Here is a 16,814-nt window from a genome sequence, read left to right as displayed (position 1 = left end):
GTATATCAACAGATGAACACGATTTCCATTCAGGGACAGCCTACAACCATAGTACGGCTACTGCAATAATTGACTGCATGGAAAGCCAGTTGAAAAACTTACTTCTGTTACACATCATCCACTTAGGTGTGTCGTTATACCTCATGCTAATACAGGGGTTCTCAAGTATTTCCTTGCTCTCCTCAATGACCTGTAAGTATTATGACCTAGGAAATGAAAAATTCAGAGTTGTTTAGATCTGTTTATTTAGAACTGACAACTTTCTACCAAGGTGGAAGACAAGACAGGAGAAAGATGATTTTGTGGTTTTATTGGTTGGGCTTTTTTGTTTGTTTTTTTTTTTTGGTGTGTTTTGGTTGGTTTGGTGTTTTTTTACCTGCAACTGTATAGATGGCTTGATCCAGTTTAGCAATATCTGGTAACTACTAACCCTATTCTGCATCTCATAAGAGCTGCAGAAGATTTCTAGGTGATCAGTATCAGGGTGAAATTTAAAAGTCTCTGGAATAGTCTTTAAGCCTCTGAACCTCAACTAGATTAGAGCTGCACCTTTACTAAAATGCAGACCTTGTTCAGGCTTAGTTAACAGTTATTTAAATGCATGAAGCATTGTCAGTGATTAGGACACCAAACTGGTATTAAATTTGAAGTCACGGTGGACCAACACCAACAATCCACCGCTATTCCTAAACTTCCTTGGTGCTGTTCATAGCGTCAAAACACTTGAGTCCAACTCCTGATGGAACTTCCCTGCCTCATGAAGGAAGCTAGAGTCCCTGAACTAGGTTACTGAAATAAAGCAATTGAAGTTTATTTCTTACCTTGCATGAAAAGCCCTCAGATAAAAGCTCCTTCCTGTACTGGGTGGCCATAATCTTCTTTTTGGTAACATCTGCAGTCAAGCACACCTTATCCAAAGGGCAGTTCTTCTTGCGTGCCATGCTCTGCATTACAGCTTTAAAAAATAATAGTTTCAATTAATTCAACATCCAGACAGCAATTTTAATGTCAGAACTGTTTACGTGCCCCTCTTGGGCATATTGTGCACAAGCCTGAGACTGACTGGGGTTTTTGTTTTGATTTGGTGTTTTGTTTTGTTTTTTTCTTTGGCCATTAGTAAGGTAAAAAAGTTGCACGAATGCAACTGCTTGGAAACAGAACATTTTGCAGAGTACAGAACAAACCAAGCCCCTCCCTAGCCGGGGAGCAAGACTGTGCTGCTGTCCATGCTCTCAGACAACGCTTCTCTCCAGCCTAGTCCGTGTTCAGAACAATCCCATGCTAACATATCTACTCTAACCTGCATGGTCCTTACATCCCCCCCCACCCAGCCCTTGACAGGAACAAGTCCCAAAAGCAAAAGTTTGGAGAGAAGAGTGAAAATTACAGTTAGGTTTCTCTGTGCCTGTGGCACAAAATAAGCACCACTTGAAAACCTCGACACGAGCAGCAGAGAGAAGAGTTGCTGCCTGCCAGCCTGCGTGATGCCATCCCCTTCTGCTTCCATGTATGGGGAGAGGAGCTTCTGTCTGGGCTGCAAACACTCCCCAGGCCCCCACTGACCATCTTCTCCAGGGAACGATGGCTGTCTGGCCAAACTGTCCCGTGAGGAGCTCCTGGCCACTTTTCTGCTAGGCTAGTAAAGGATTTATCTGAGTTCCATTGGTGACTACACAGAATTTTAGATACCCTGTCACCAGGCTCTCACGTGGCTTCAGTGCGGTCTTCAGAATAAATACATGCATGTGTGTTCTGATTATGGCAAGAAACGAGACATCAATACACTGCTGAAGATTTTTCATCCCATATTGTGGCAACAACTGCACAAAGAGGACTGGCAGACTGATTTATTTTTTCTGCTTCACCTGGTAACTGTGTTAATACTAAAGAATAAACCAGAATGGTACCATGAAATATGCACTGAATTGGTTAAATAGTAATGGCAGGAAAACTTACACTCTTAACCTTTTAAAGCTGTGAAATTCAGCATTTATTTCCTTAGCTGCTTTGTCTTCACACTTCTGAGGAGACTGAAGACAAGTTTGGATTCTTCCTCTGCTTTCAGGAGATGGTTATTCTGATATTTGGCTGATTCTTATCTTTTTTTAATTTAAACTTTGCTTAACTCCTCAGAGAGCATCACAAATATAGTGAACACCAATGGTAAAAAGTAAGTGTTTGGCAATGAAACGATATACCTGGTTCCTTACAACCATCACTGCTTACTTGCCAGAAAGGAGTGCGGATTGAACAAGCCAGAAAGCCACACCACTGCTGGCAGCACAAGATCCTCTGTCCAGATCTCAAGGTCTCCGTATTGGATGAGAAGATCAGTAACCCTAAAAGAGAAGCAGCAATAGCTTCTGCCTTAATCTTTTAGTACTACTTTTTTAGACAAAATATATTTTCAGACTTCAAGTGTAAGAGTCCTTTTGTCAACAGACAAGGTACATGGCTGAAATAAATAGAACGTATACACTTCTCTAAGCATAAGGTCATGGTTTTAGTGTGATTTGTTTTTTCCCTGATGTAGATATGTCCAAAATCAATTGTAGAAGGTCATCAGCACGAGACAGGTTGCTGGCAAGAGAGAATGTGAGTATGCTCAATCCTGTAATACTTGTCCTGTGGAGAAAACATCACCATTACTCATGTTAACACACCTTAAGAAACTGCCAAAAATTGGTAGGAACAGTTGATGGCTTCTTTAATGCAAATTGTCTGATACCATCTTCAGTGGTGCATTTAAACTTCTAAGAGGCCAGAGCAAAGTACAAATCAGGAGCATAAGCGTCTGACAGACTGATAACAGCATATTTAAGCACACATTGCCATGAGATATTAGAGGAATTTCAAAAAACACTGCCTATTTTTTTCCATATCTAATCATCTGCAAGTGGATATTGCTGATGGCAGGGTAGGGGAAAAGGAGTCCTGCAAGATGTCGAACACCCCTAGCACTTGTGACAAGGCAGGGGACAAAGCCTTGCTTTAGGAACGTATTAGCATTTCTGCAAAACTCCCTTCAAAGTAACACTGACTTGCACTAAAACAAATTTTGGACAAAAAAAAAAAAGGGGGCGGGGGGTGGTGGGGACAAAGGTGCTCGGTTCAGATCACTGGAATAGCTCTGTGTGTAGTAGCTAAACCTTGTTACTGTAGCATACTTAACCAGTGGGTAAGGCTGTATGTGGATGTATATTCCAGTTTAGTCCATGTGTCTGGCAAAGCATCCTAGAAGAGTGCAGATTGCACTTCCATGTGAGGAGAAAACATCAAGTCCCTCTTTGTTTGGAGAACAATTAAAAGTATACTGGCATCATAAAGAATAGCTATTCATTTCCAAAAAAAGCAACAAAAAGCTCAAATTACATAAAAGAACAACAATACTGTTAATAAAAGTCGCTTGCCTTCAGACTGAGGTCCAGCTGTTTAGGAGACCTACTGATCTCACACAGCAAGGGTATAGGGGCTCCAGGCAGTGGTCTTCTCCATGATTTCTGCCATGTTAAACTTGGGAAGCATCTACAGAATATCATCCAGGTCATTCTTAACCTTTCTAGACCGAAATCATCGCAACCAACTCTTTTTGACTCTTCTACTTTCAAGCCTGGATTTTTCTCCAGGGCAGCACAAACCTCCCATTTTCTTAGGCAGATAAAATCCAGAGATGCTCCCCCACTTTTGCTGTCTCTGGCAACAGTATTGAGAGAAATGACTGCAAACCAGTTAACACTTAACAGCTTCCATTTAGCTTTACATTTTTGTGTAACACTGACCCCCAAAGTCCACCAAGACATGGTCCCTGGGTTTGGCTGACTGCTTGTACAAGGATGTACCCTGAGATTGCCTTTGTTTTTCAGTCAAGTGTGAGCAGTGGTTTGCGTTTCTATAGTGCCTCATAGCTTCTACCTCCACTGCCCACAGTCCTTACTGTCTCGGGCATTAGGCAAAATACAAGCACAGGCATATGCACAAAAAAGCCTCTCTCCCTCCCCGCAGGCCTGCTCTGGAACTGAGACAGAACACAAATGAAAACCAGTGCATAACAGTACTAATGAGCAGGAACTGAAATCACAACATTAATGCAGCTCAGTCTTTGTTTCAGCCTTAGCTTTGGCAGAAGGAATTACAAATGCCATATATAATTGCCCACACTCACCAAAGTGCACAGGAACCAAACGTGAAAAGCACAAACTCTCCCTGGGACATGAAGCATTGTTTGGCTACTTGTGTGCAGACCTGTCATATTCCCTTCTGCAAAACCCCCATGATCTGATGGAGATAAGGGAAAAAAAAACCAACCAAGAGTGCCCAGAGGAAAAGGAGTAAAGAAAGGCATGGAGAGTTGCAGAGCAAGAGTGGCAGTTGCAAGGGAATTAAATTAACTCTGGTAAGGATAAGGAGCTAAAGGCTCAGCCTCTTAATATGGCAGTTTTGGGGGGATCTGGACATAGTTACTCAGGCCTACGCTCAGAAAGGAAGGTGCAGAAGGCAGCAAGCAGGATCTGATAGCAGAGCTATCTTAGCAGAGCTAAGATTTCTGATTACATTTTCCTTTCCTGCTCATCCTTTATTCATTTAATCTATTAAGCACAGCACCAATGCTGTTCCATGCTTAAAACTTGGCCTTTTACGTATTTCTGGAATCAGTTTGGCTCTACTAAGAATCTGGCTGAGATATCTTTATTGTGAACAGAACTACAGTACCCCAGTTAACTCCATATGAAATGACAAGCTTATCTTTGTATTAGGGTTGGTCCCTTCAACTCAGCATCGGATAGCTTATAGGTATTATTGTTCTGCTGAACTCCAGATTTGGGTCTAAGAGATGGTCAGAGAGCCTCCTTGCCCAGATTTTGCCTTTTCAGACTACCAGAAAACTAAGATTCCCTGAAAGACTCCTCTGCAGCTGCTGCTTGCAAGGGAAGTCTCTTGGAGCAGCCACATGGCTCCTGCTCAGATCCAGGGCCAAGGAAGGGGAGCGGTGGGAGAGCACCGTGCTTGGGCTGCTCTTCCTGGCGGGCGTGGAGACTCAACACATCACTGCCAGGCTGTGCTCTAAATGTGGCAGAAAGAAGCCAGGACTGTGGGCTGGGACTTGTTTATAAACAAAACAGCAAGATAAATTAATCTCTTGTTTCTCACCCCATGTAAGTAAGTTCAAACTGAAAAAGAAACAGTCTGCATAACAGGTTAGATGTTCCTCTGGTCCAAGTTCCTCCCTAGTGCAGTACATTGCATAGGCTGGTGCATTATTACTACTATTAACACTCAGCTGATCTTTGCTAATGTAATGCATTTTTTTTCCCCAGAAATGCTGAAATAACACAGTAAAATGTGTGCTACACATGTCATTAACAGCACGAACAACGCACCAGATGAAGAACTTCACCTTTTCTTTTGCAGACTGGCCTGATCCCTTTCCTACAGATGAATTCATGGGCAGCATTTCCAAAAGAGTTTTGAAGAGATTATCTGATGTTGCTGTCAAGTATCCCACCTCAGCATTGGGATGCAGTCCATATAGTACTGGGCTTTCAGATGGAAGCATTTCATCTGTGTATTTATGGTACCCAGCATAATCCAGATTCGGTGGTGCCAAGTAATCTGGTGCCAGAGCCAGTTTCCCTTCAAGCTTCAGAAAAAGAATCAATAATATTATTGATAATGTTGTTGCCAGTTCTTGAAACATTCTTCTGCATCTAAAAAGCTTCAGAAATTTGTCTTAAATCTACAAAAATGACACCTATATGTTCTGATACAGTGGAACAGGGTTACCAAACTATTTTTAGCACAGTTACTATTTGCACACTTTCCACTTTTCTTCAATACTGCATTATCGAAGTACTGTTACTGCTTCCTTTTCCTTCATAAGGATGCTCTGAGTTTAATTTAGGGCCTGCCACTACCAAGGCAAGTGTATTTTAAGTACTAAATTTCTGCATCCCCTCAGAAAACAAGCAATGATTATTGTGCCATTTTGTAGATGAGAGACACCAACAGCCTCAACTCACCTGAGCCCCCATCCCAATACACGAGCCACAACATCAATTCTGTTTGGTGTGTCATTAATTAGGGGCTTTGCACAAAAACACTAGGCTCGTAATAACTTTAAAGAGGTCAGAGGGAGCGACAGGTGGATGAGACAGGTTAGCACAGTGTGGAAATGGGATAACAAATGCCAAGTATAGGAGCAGTTCTTAGCTTGTCAGAAACAGTGATCCCAGTCACTGATTCCACATAAGTCGTTGCCCGTTAAAACACCCAGGAGCTGAAATGGAAAGGAAAAACATGCTACTCCACTACATATCTCCAAATGTAGGAGTTTTGCTCAGGGTTTTGTACCGCTGCTTTGACCTCAGTGGGATAGACAGCAGTGACTATTTTTACAGCAGAGAAAATTAAGGTCTCAACCAGCTCCATATTGAACAGGCAGGCCCTACCACTGTCAGAATATTAACAATAAAACTTGAGACTTTGGAACAGGTCAAGAATTAAGTAGGCAGACTTGGCGAGATGTACCCTTGCTGGGCTGCCCTGCTACTGACGACAGGACAGAATAAAAGCTGTAACAACCATGTTTGTTTTCTAGGCTTCCTCAGGCTTGTACTCTGTGAGGACTTCACTGGATTCAAAGAGTTTCTCTGAAATTATTGTCACAGAGCTGTCCGGGATTTAGCACAGACTCGCAAGTTGTTTTGTGCTGAAAAATATTTCTGGCCGTAAGTGGTACTTTTCACAGGAGCTATTTCTTCCTAATGCAGGGTCCACTCCACAAAATCACAATAAAATTTAACGGCTTTTGGCCTTTAGAACAGTCAACAACAAGCTGCTGCTCACAATAACACCAGTAAGCACTTATTTCTGAAGTCATTTTGGTTCTGCAACCAGCCATTTCCCTGCGCCTGAACCTGCACTGCTAACCTCACCCACAATAAACTATGTCTTAAGACACCACTTTGAAGTAGTGCCAAGGCTTTGAAAAAAGCCCTATTATTCACCTCGAGCGGAAGATCAATTCTGCCAGACATTCTGTACTTACCAGTCTCTCTGCTGGCACTTAAAATGGGTTTTACTGTTTTCCTGGGAGTCATGTGCGCAGAGGGAGGCTGCAGGTTATGGAGGTTCATAGCAGGAACCCACTGCCCTTCTGTCCCTACGACAGATCCCAGGTGAGGTTTGGCAAAGCTGACATGCAGTGGATTATTCTAACACACTTTGTGGAATGAATTTATAGCTTAAAGAACTCATCAGCAATGTGAATAGGTAAAAGAGAAGGTAATCTCCCCAACAAACACAAAGCACCAGCGCTGATGAAAGGTGTTTCCAGTCTGTTTGCATTCATTTGGCTGCCAGTCAATGAATTATTTTCTGGTTTTGTTGGTAGTTTGGGGCTCTAACATTTTCCAATCACAGCAAAAAGCTTGGAAAGAGACCTCTCTGTTTAAAATACCCGCAGATCCATGCTTGGGGTTGGGTCCCTAAACTTTCCAAAGGCCATACAAATAGCAGTGATTCTGCTCAGGTTTCACTACCTATACTTATTTTACAATTATTTGAATGAAAGTTCAGGCTTGTGAAGGTTAATGCACTGCCTAAACTGGAAGCAGTAATTCTTTACTTATCCATAGACTAAAGGCAGAGTCAGAGCTGGCAGGATGAGCTTCCCACCATGCCCCCGCGACCTCAGCTGTCATTTGGAGAAATCAGCCTCCACCGAGGTCAGGAGTACAGTGGTGTTTAGCCTTTCCATCTCCATGGCAACTTACTCTTGGGCATCTTCTTCTGAGGAGTTACTTCCAATTGCCGTTGTCTGAGTGTGCCTCTTTGACATATGAAAACTCACTTGTTAGGGATGGAGGAGTCACCGACAAGCTCATCTCCCTCATGACGGAAAGAAAGGCTTCAGCTGCATCTCCAAAGGGGGAAAACACTTTCCCCAAGTTAGCCAGGCTCTGCAAGTGGCCTGCCCGCACCCAACATGCTAATTTTTTTCCCCCCCCCCCCCCCCCCAGATAAGCTTTTTACCTTTGGACAATGGAAAATAACAAGTCTGGAAAGGGCACTTGAAAAATCTCTTGGCTGTTTTAGCAAATTGTGTACAATCCATTCTCTAAAGTGACTAGTTCAGCATCTTAGGAGAAGCAGCCAGTTGATTTTTTTTTTCCTGTATATGTATACAAACACACACACATACAGCTATGTTTACATACACATTTTATATCAATGTATGTATATGAAAATAGATTAACGTATTTTCCATGCAAGGCTTTTTAGAACTAAAGTTAAAGCAACCTTTTCTTTTTCTATCCTCAAAAATTCTAACATACATTTCTGAATGCAACTTTGGAAATCTTGCATCTTGGAATCATGGATGCTCCACATACACTGCTGTCCAGGACCAAAACTCAATAATGAAATTTGAATAATTCAGTATGTATCAGCAGGTGATAATCTGACAAAACTACAGAAACAGATGTGTGAGAGGGTGGTGGAAAATAAGAAAGTCTTACAAACTGGTTTCCTTATTTTGGAAAAAGGAAAACACAAGGAAATGTATAACATTTTCATTCTATTACTTATCTGGAGAAGAAAACATATAAACAGTAAATGTATCTTTTGAGGATAGTGCCATTCTGGACTGCTGTAATTGATGAGTCCATCAGTTACGTTGGTTTAAGTGCAGTTCCATCAAAGATACTTCCCTATGCCCACCCAGATCTTTCTAAACAGCAGCACCTTGAAAGAGAATAGTTTTATTAGGAAGATGGAAACCTAAATGTGCTATCCTCTCATGTCAATAAGCTGGCTATACAAGCAGCATTACAAAACAATCAAGTTGCCACGTAAGGGTGCTTGCAAAAGAATTTAAACGAGCGATATGCCAAGTCACCATCCCTTGCAGGCAAAATCTGCTCATGATGAATCACTGTACAAGTTGGAGAATTTATTCCTCCACACCCAGACAAGACCTTGCTGCAGGTGGGGCCACATCGATGAGAAAGCTTGTGGTCTTCCCCACAAGGCTCCAGTTCTGCAAGATGGCTTTCTCTTAGGCTGAACATGCTATATGTGTGTTCAAGAGCTTTAGGTATATACAGAAGTTCTTACCTTAGTTGGGCTGATGAATTATTGCAAATGTACACAGCAGAGCCCGCTGCCCCCGGCATTGGTGATGTGGCCACCGTACGTGATCTCACCAAAGAGGGAGTGCAGGTCTTCCCATGGAACCTACCCGGGGGCACAGAATGCATTGCTGAAAAAAACAAGTAGCTTTCTTAAGGACAGACCAAAGCTGCTCAGAATGAGCAATGTTAATAGAAACAAATTCAAATACTTCCTTTCAGAAATATTCATGGTTACATATACATTTTTGCATTGCTGGGTTTTGTTTGTTTAGAAAATAACTACATAGAAACACAGATTTCTTTTATTTCAGTCCAGTGAGAGGTATCTATAAATACCTGAGCAAAAATATCAAGTTTGTGACTAAAATTCTGTAACAGTGTAAAGTGTATGATCTCAGTCTTATGTCATGTTTTCTACCTTATCCCTTATAAAAAGCTTTTAAGTGAAAAGTACATTTTCAAAACACTGCATGATATAAGAGAACATAACTCATTAACAAGTGCATGTATTTTCCCATACAGATCTTTAAAAACATAGTCCTCGCGAGTGACAGGAAGGTAACCTACTGTGCCTTTCTTGGGGAAGAAATAAAAAACTTGTATCTGATTGCAGCCTTTTATATCTCCTCACTAGGAAACACTCGGTAACTGAAATTCTACATTATTTGAATTTGGGATGTATTCAAGAACTTTAGTAAAAATTGAATTAATATTAATCCCATTACTACCACATCATGTAAGCATTATGTATATTTTAGAACTCCAGTCATAATGCCTCTATTATAGCATGTGATTAACAGTGGTAACACATTTATTCAAGAACTACTGTCTTTCTGTTTTATTTGACTTCACAGAGTTTGAAGCTTCTTTTTGCCACCCTTTGGTTTGCAAAATATGCCAGTTTGTGATGAAGCCTTTCCAGACAGGAACCTTCACACCCTTGGGGGAAGTATTTGCTTCCCAACAGTTCAAGTAAAAACTTAATTATAGGCTTTAAATATTGCATGATGTGACAGAACAAGTAAAATAGCTGCAGCTATTCCAGCTTGTTTGCTACAAGTTTATTTCAATTTGAATATGTGAAACTCTAATCCATCTTTCTTTTAAGGTGTTTAGGAGGGAATGAAAAAAGAAGAAAAAAAAAGGCCACTGGAATATAATAAGCAATGTTGCATGCTGGTGACAAGCAGCCTGAATAGACAATCCCTGTGAAAAATGCCAACAACTTGGATTTAGAATGAAACATTATTGCAGTTAGAATAAAACTGCTTTTCTCTTTGTTGGCAAGAGAAACACATGTCATGTGTTTCTAATTTCATAGATATTTGTATCAAGAAATGGCTTTTTCCTTTATCTTTTAGAAGAGTATATCAATATTCTAACTCAGTACAAGCTCATTCAGCTGCACACTTCTGGGAACATTGATTACACTGGGATAATCAAAGCTTGTGATAGAAAAGGGACATTTTTGCTAGTGTGAAAAAAACTGAGAGGTTTGCATTAGCAATATTTTGGGCTGTCAGGTTTGCATAATTGCTATTGTAGTCTATAGAAAACTGGTCTGTTTTGCCCCAAAAATCCACTGAGCCATTGCTCAGTGGATGGATACGGAGGGTCCACATCCCCCTCACAACATCGAATGACAACTGCAGGAACACACATTCGGGGATCAGAAGGTGGAGGGGAAGAGCGGAACAATGAGGCAGGATCAGCATCCTGCACTTCACCTGAGGAGACCTTAACTATCCTTAACTATCAGACGTGAGCGTGGTGCAGTTTGTCTTAGCAACAGGGAAATGGGGTAAGTAAAACCAAGATGCAAGAAGATTAAATATTCACAGAGAAGCACCATAAACTGGTACAAGCAACGATGGAGTTACAGCAATTTCCACTAGTTGATGGGCTAGCTCAGGTTTCCCAGTTTGTGCTTTCTGGTTGATCCCTAATTGTCTTAAACAAAGTTGTCCCCAAAGGATACTCGGGAGATTTTATACATATACACAGTCATATACATGTATATATACATACAAAGTCACATTTCAAAAACTATCATCTCTTTCCTCTCTCCAATATCTACATTAAAAATGGGTAATGAATCACTAACCAATACAATAAGAAGGGCCAATAAACAATATTACCAAGAAGAGCGAAGAAATAATTTGTGCTGTTACAGACCTTTCTAGTCTTCCCTGCCATCAGAATCCTCCCTCTCATTAATTAGCAAAATTAATTATCCAGCTTATGAATTGTGGTTTGAAAAGAACAGAGCTTAAAGCAGCAAGATTTATTAGCAAAGAAAACTAAGGGTTGGAATAAGCTGATTTTATAGACTTGTTTTCTAAATGTGAAGCATTATTAAATCATCACTATAAAATTAAGCAATTATTTCACTATGACACCAAGTACCACAGAAAGGAAAAGCAGTTTCTTGTCCTATTAGCTAAATAAAGGTCAGTAGGGGAAAAAAGAAAAAAAGGAAAATTAATTTCTAAGAGTAAATACAAGTTGGGAGATATGGAGAAAATCATATCATCTAGGGGTGACATTTCTGTCTCTTTTTTAATTTATAAATATATCTTAAATTTCTTTAAATTACTAAAATGGGAGGACCTATTCAGTACTATCCTATATCATTCAGTAATAAATAATTATTGTTTTTATTTAGGTATTTCATATACAGAACTTACACAAATGATCTCTACTGCGTATTTAAACTATACAAGTGTGAAATATGCTGTAGCTCAGAAATAAAATCACTCATCTACCCTTAACTTTGACTCAAGGGGAACATTACTGAGAAAGTCACAACAAGGTGGCATCCTTAATACATAATAATGACACATGCAGGAAATGCACCATTATTTATATATGTGACGTGCTGTAAATTGCTTCCATCATCAGAACTAATTGTAGTGATTATTAATGCAGTGTTATGAACTGTCAGAATTGCTGTATGTAATTACATTTGTGCAAATGCTTCATTACCTGCCTAATGAATTTGGCATATATGCACATGTAAACCACTGTTTTTGTTAACATAATGAAGGGCATTTTTTTCCCCCTTAGCTACTGACGTGGAACTGGTTTGACCTATATTATGAAGTTCAAGCATCCGCTGCCAGAACCCTTCCCCCCACACCTTTGATCTGGTTTATTTTCACAGCAGCAGCATCATGTAATACCATCTACTTAAATAACAGCTACAGAGAAGAATTGTGTCCCCCTTATTCAGTGTAAACAGCTGATAGAATCAAAATGACCTTGGTGTGTGGTTACCTACCCACTACTTCTTACCTTTGTATGGGTCTCTAAATAGTTGCAGAGGACACAGATGCAGATGGTGAGATCTCCAGCACTGAACAAGGACCTTCCGTTCCAGCCCTGAGCATCAAACTTCAGTCTCCCAGCAGTACAAGTGTGAAAATAACAGAGAAAAAAAAGGATGCTTCTAAATTCCCCTTCTCTGGTACACAGTTCAAGGGGGTCCTGCCAAAGAAAAAAGGAATACATTTACCCATTTTACAGGCAGCAGTGTTATCGATAGCTGTGCCTGCCTCAGCTGCCGAAAGGGAGCACTCGCAAGTCTGGAGCTTGAAGGAGAGGAAGAAACAGATTTCTCAGTGAAGAGTGACTATTAGGCAGTATTTGTTGCAGTAATTCCCAGAAGCAAAAGTGTTGATGGTTACCTTTTTATTTCCAAATGTCCCTTAAGAAAGAGAACTCTTGTGCTACTGAAAGCAATAAAAATAGAGACTTTAACTAGAAATATTACTCAAATAACCCGTACAGTTTCTCAGTATAAATCACCTTTATCCCAACTACTTTATCCCATCTACTTCATCCCAAGTAGAAAACTTGGCAGTTTAACATTTGTTAAAAAGCATAACATACCTCCAAATTTTAGACTGTTTCCCAAAGAGTCATGTTTGAAAGTGAAATTTAATCATTTTTCTTTTGCCTCTGTTGTTTATAGTGTTAGCAAAGAAGCTCAGCAAAATGAGATTCTGTGCAGGGCTTCAGCTGGTTTTTAAATTACTGAGACAAACTATTTGCCATTTTCCTATAAAACCTGGAGAAATTAATTCTTGGTTCTCTGCCAGTTTTCTATATCCTATCTTTTAGTTTAAGAAGTAATTGAATATAACAAAATCACTTTTGATACCCATAAAAACATGGATATTCAGAAGGAACTTCAGAGAGATGAATTCTTGGCTGTCAAAAGAAAATAGATTATCCTGAACTGAACAACAGGTCGCGAAGTCTGAGCAAAGGTGAAGGATTTCATGGCTGACAAAAACCCCTCTTTAAGAGAGAATCCTGAGTTTAAGGATGAAAAATACAACACAAACTTCTCTCTTGAAGAAAACCACAAAACATGAAAATCCACCTGGATTACGCATAGTTTGATTTTCTTGTTACAATCCCTTTTTTTCCCCAAAAAACCTAAAATACCTTAACCAGAAAGGTATTAAAGACAGTGTCTGCTCAAGAGTTTGTAGTAATCTGCAAACACTCATAGCTCAAATTAATGGGAGAGAAAAGAGAGTTTTCGAAACTATCCAGCTTAGAAATTAACTAATTAAAATACATACATATATATATATTTCTTGCACTGAACACAACATGTATGAATTGCCTTTATTAAAAACTTCGTCTAGCTTTTTCAGTTTTCCATTAAAAATGTTATTATAGTGAGTTATTAGAAATGAAAAAAACACACTGCATGAATAGTTGTCTGTTTAGTTACAAAACCAGGGCCATTTTCCCCTTCTCACAAGAATCTTTCCAAATCACCTCATGTCATCGAAATGGATCTATATTTGTAGCCAAGGTAGCTTTGACATGGCTCTTTCAGTGCCAGGATTTTTTTTTTAACCTAAACATATGGGGTTTTTAGTCCAAAACCCAGACGACTGAAGCTTGAGAAGCATTGAGTACATTCAAATCCCACTAGCTCTAGCTAGTTTAGCACCGTTTGGGATTTGGTCCGACATCTTTATGCATTCTCCTTTTGGACTTTGCCCAATCCTTACCTATCAAAAATCTTCACAGTAAAACTGTCACCTCACTTCTCCCTCACAAGCCAGGCGTAATGGTCTGCAAAATGGAGCAGGTCAGTAACATCAGAAGCCTCTCAGATGTTCCCCATTTATCCCTATGCTGTCAGACGCACAACGCTGCTGATCTGGGGCCTCTGACATCTCTTGTTTTCTTGCCCTGTCCCCAGAGCAACTGAGAACTCCGAAATTCCCCTGAAAATCAACTCTGCTCTTTTCACAACAACATTTCTATACTCACTAGCAGAAAAGCAGAGTTATTCTCAGGCTAGTGTGACTGCCTTACTTGTGAGAAATCTGGTTAAAGAATTCTCCCAGTTTTACTGTCGATGAAGGGGTCAGTCTGTGCGTGTTTGCGCAGTGCTGAGGCACATCGAGGCCTCGCACTAATCCCATGGTGAATTTATTTCAGCCAGTAGACAACACTGAGTTTAGCCCATCTCTTCATTTGTCACAGACAACCTGGTTGACAGCCAAACATTGCTGGTGTTAAAAACCAGAAGAGGAGGGAATCACCCCATCCCCCTGGCCCTAATATCAAGGCCTGGAACATGCATTTCTTGTTTAGCTTCAGGGCAAAGGGATCCTTACAAATATCCATTGGCTATTTAGCATAAAACAGTGGGAGGGAAGCACCTTCTTTCAATAGCCTTAACAATTGCAGTGCTCCTGTCACCTCCATCATTGTGCAGGGAACCGCAGCTCGCCAGGGTGTTGCACAGATCTATTTGTCTGCTGCTGAGTGGGCTCTTGGTCCATACAACACTGGCCAAAGCTGTGGCTGCTATCTCAGAAGAGCAGCACTCCAGAGCTAATTGCACAGCTTCCCAAGGGGGACTCGGACCCATTTTATTAAAGTCTCTATTGAGGCCCATTAAACGGAACAGGAGCTCTTAATTACACAGGGCAAGCGGATGCCCTGAGGGCAGTCCCACCAACCCACCAGAGGCTGTGTTTTCTGCGATTCCTCCTTGGAGGGTGGGGACAGCATTCAGAAAAACATGGCATACGCTCAATTAATATGATGTTTATCCTGTTACAATCAAAAGCAAAAAGGAACAAGATTATTAGCGGTTTAAAACTTTTGCTGTAATCTACCACATATTTTGTTTGTATTCTGTGAATATTCCTCCAGCTGAGGAGACAGCCCCCACCAGAGAGGCTGCTTGACACTCACTTGGAGAAGAACCCAATGGCCATGTCTGGCAGCCTTCTCCAGTGCCTCCTCTGCAACCATCTCCTGCCCTTGTCCTGAAGAGATCTTATGAAATCCTCCAGAATCTATAGTGAGCTCAAGTTTTTCGCCTGTAAAAGAAATAATTGGGGAAGGGTGACTGACAGGGAGGGGGGAGGAGATAGGAAAATTAGCAGAGCAGAAAGGAAAAAGAATGATAATGCCCCCATTAATTTCACTATCACTTGTGCAATGCATATTACTTCTTCTGAAGCACTTCACTAAACCCTTACAATTTCAACAAGCAAAATTGCGAGCTCTCAACAGTGGCCTTATTGCTGGTATTAGAAAAAGCTGCAGAAATCTGTTCCCTTGGTTTTAAGATAATGAACCTTTTGACATTTTGATAGATGCTCGGCATTGTTACTGAGCTTTAGAAACTCTTACAGGGGGTACAGAGCAATTCCCTTATGAAAAAGGGAGCAACATGTGGTAGATATCACATCAGTTTTTTAACTGATTGGTTCAGTGGGTAAATGCACAAGCCTCTCACCTTGTGAGGCCTGAGTTTAAATTGAGCACAGTGAGGTCACAGCTGTATTAACCTGGTATTCTCACTATTGTCTGTGGGGAATAGTAATCTTGAGTATAAAGCCACAGAGCCCTATACAATTGAATATAGTTTGTATAATGACCATTATTTAGTCACAGGGGGCACAAGATTACATGAGCATGGAGAAAATTGCCCTCTGGCCCTCATCTAGTCAAAAGGTAGAAAACAGGACAAAGGAAACCTGCATTATGCCAAGCAGAGGAATGCTCAGTCTAAAAATTTCTTCATACTGTAGTGCTTATGGCCTTAACTTTTCATCCACGCCATTTACCATGAATATGGTGGGGATGGAAGAAACTTCAGAACTTGAATCTTCAGCTGAAAATAAACCATGCCAAACTTTCCCATAGTAATGCGTACTCCATTGTAGTGACAGATGATTCCAGAAGGCTTTGTTCTGTGTAGTTAAAATACACCCATACACGTATGTGTGTACGGGCACATACACACAAGCACATAACTGTATATTGATTTATCTAAATTTCTAGCCCTGCATGCTCCATTTCACTTTCGAGGTCAATTTTTCTTTCTTCAGTGGGAGGACAGTTGAGTGATCCTTGTACCAGAAGCAAATAAGAAGATTACTTAGTGTCTCAATATGTTCAAATGGCTCTACTCCTGGAGACAGAATGAAAAACACAGGAGTGGCTGGACTGCTCTCTTCATGTGATTTTGCTAAGTCCATCCTTGTTCTTTCCATGTATTTTGAGCCAAGCTTTTCCTCCACAAAGTTCCTAAACGTACAGAAAACGTGCACCAAAAATGTTCCCCTGATACAGGCTTCAAGCCTGCACCATTCTCAGATTTGAGCGGCTGACAGCAACAGTCTAACAGCCATT

At 40.6% G+C, this 16,814-nt stretch overlaps 1 protein-coding gene across 1 annotated transcript in view; it reads right to left on the bottom strand.

The window, feature by feature from the left end:
• DNAH11 (dynein axonemal heavy chain 11) overlaps positions 1–16,814 on the bottom strand; it is a 135,374-nt gene that overhangs the window by 1,147 nt on the left and 117,413 nt on the right. The window contains 10 exon segments of the mRNA XM_065627906.1: positions 822–884; positions 887–955; positions 2,227–2,339; positions 3,173–3,285; positions 3,457–3,555; positions 5,396–5,638; positions 9,115–9,234; positions 12,426–12,617; positions 15,366–15,493; positions 16,561–16,709. Coding sequence (XP_065483978.1) covers positions 822–884; positions 887–955; positions 2,227–2,339; positions 3,173–3,285; positions 3,457–3,555; positions 5,396–5,638; positions 9,115–9,234; positions 12,426–12,617; positions 15,366–15,493; positions 16,561–16,709 — 1,289 coding nt within the window.

This window comes from Caloenas nicobarica, chromosome 2 (assembly GCF_036013445.1).
Source record: "Caloenas nicobarica isolate bCalNic1 chromosome 2, bCalNic1.hap1, whole genome shotgun sequence".
Classification (NCBI taxonomy): domain Eukaryota; kingdom Metazoa; phylum Chordata; class Aves; order Columbiformes; family Columbidae; genus Caloenas; species Caloenas nicobarica.
Note: the sequence above shows the minus strand (reverse complement) of the source record. Positions and strands in the feature narration are given on the sequence as shown.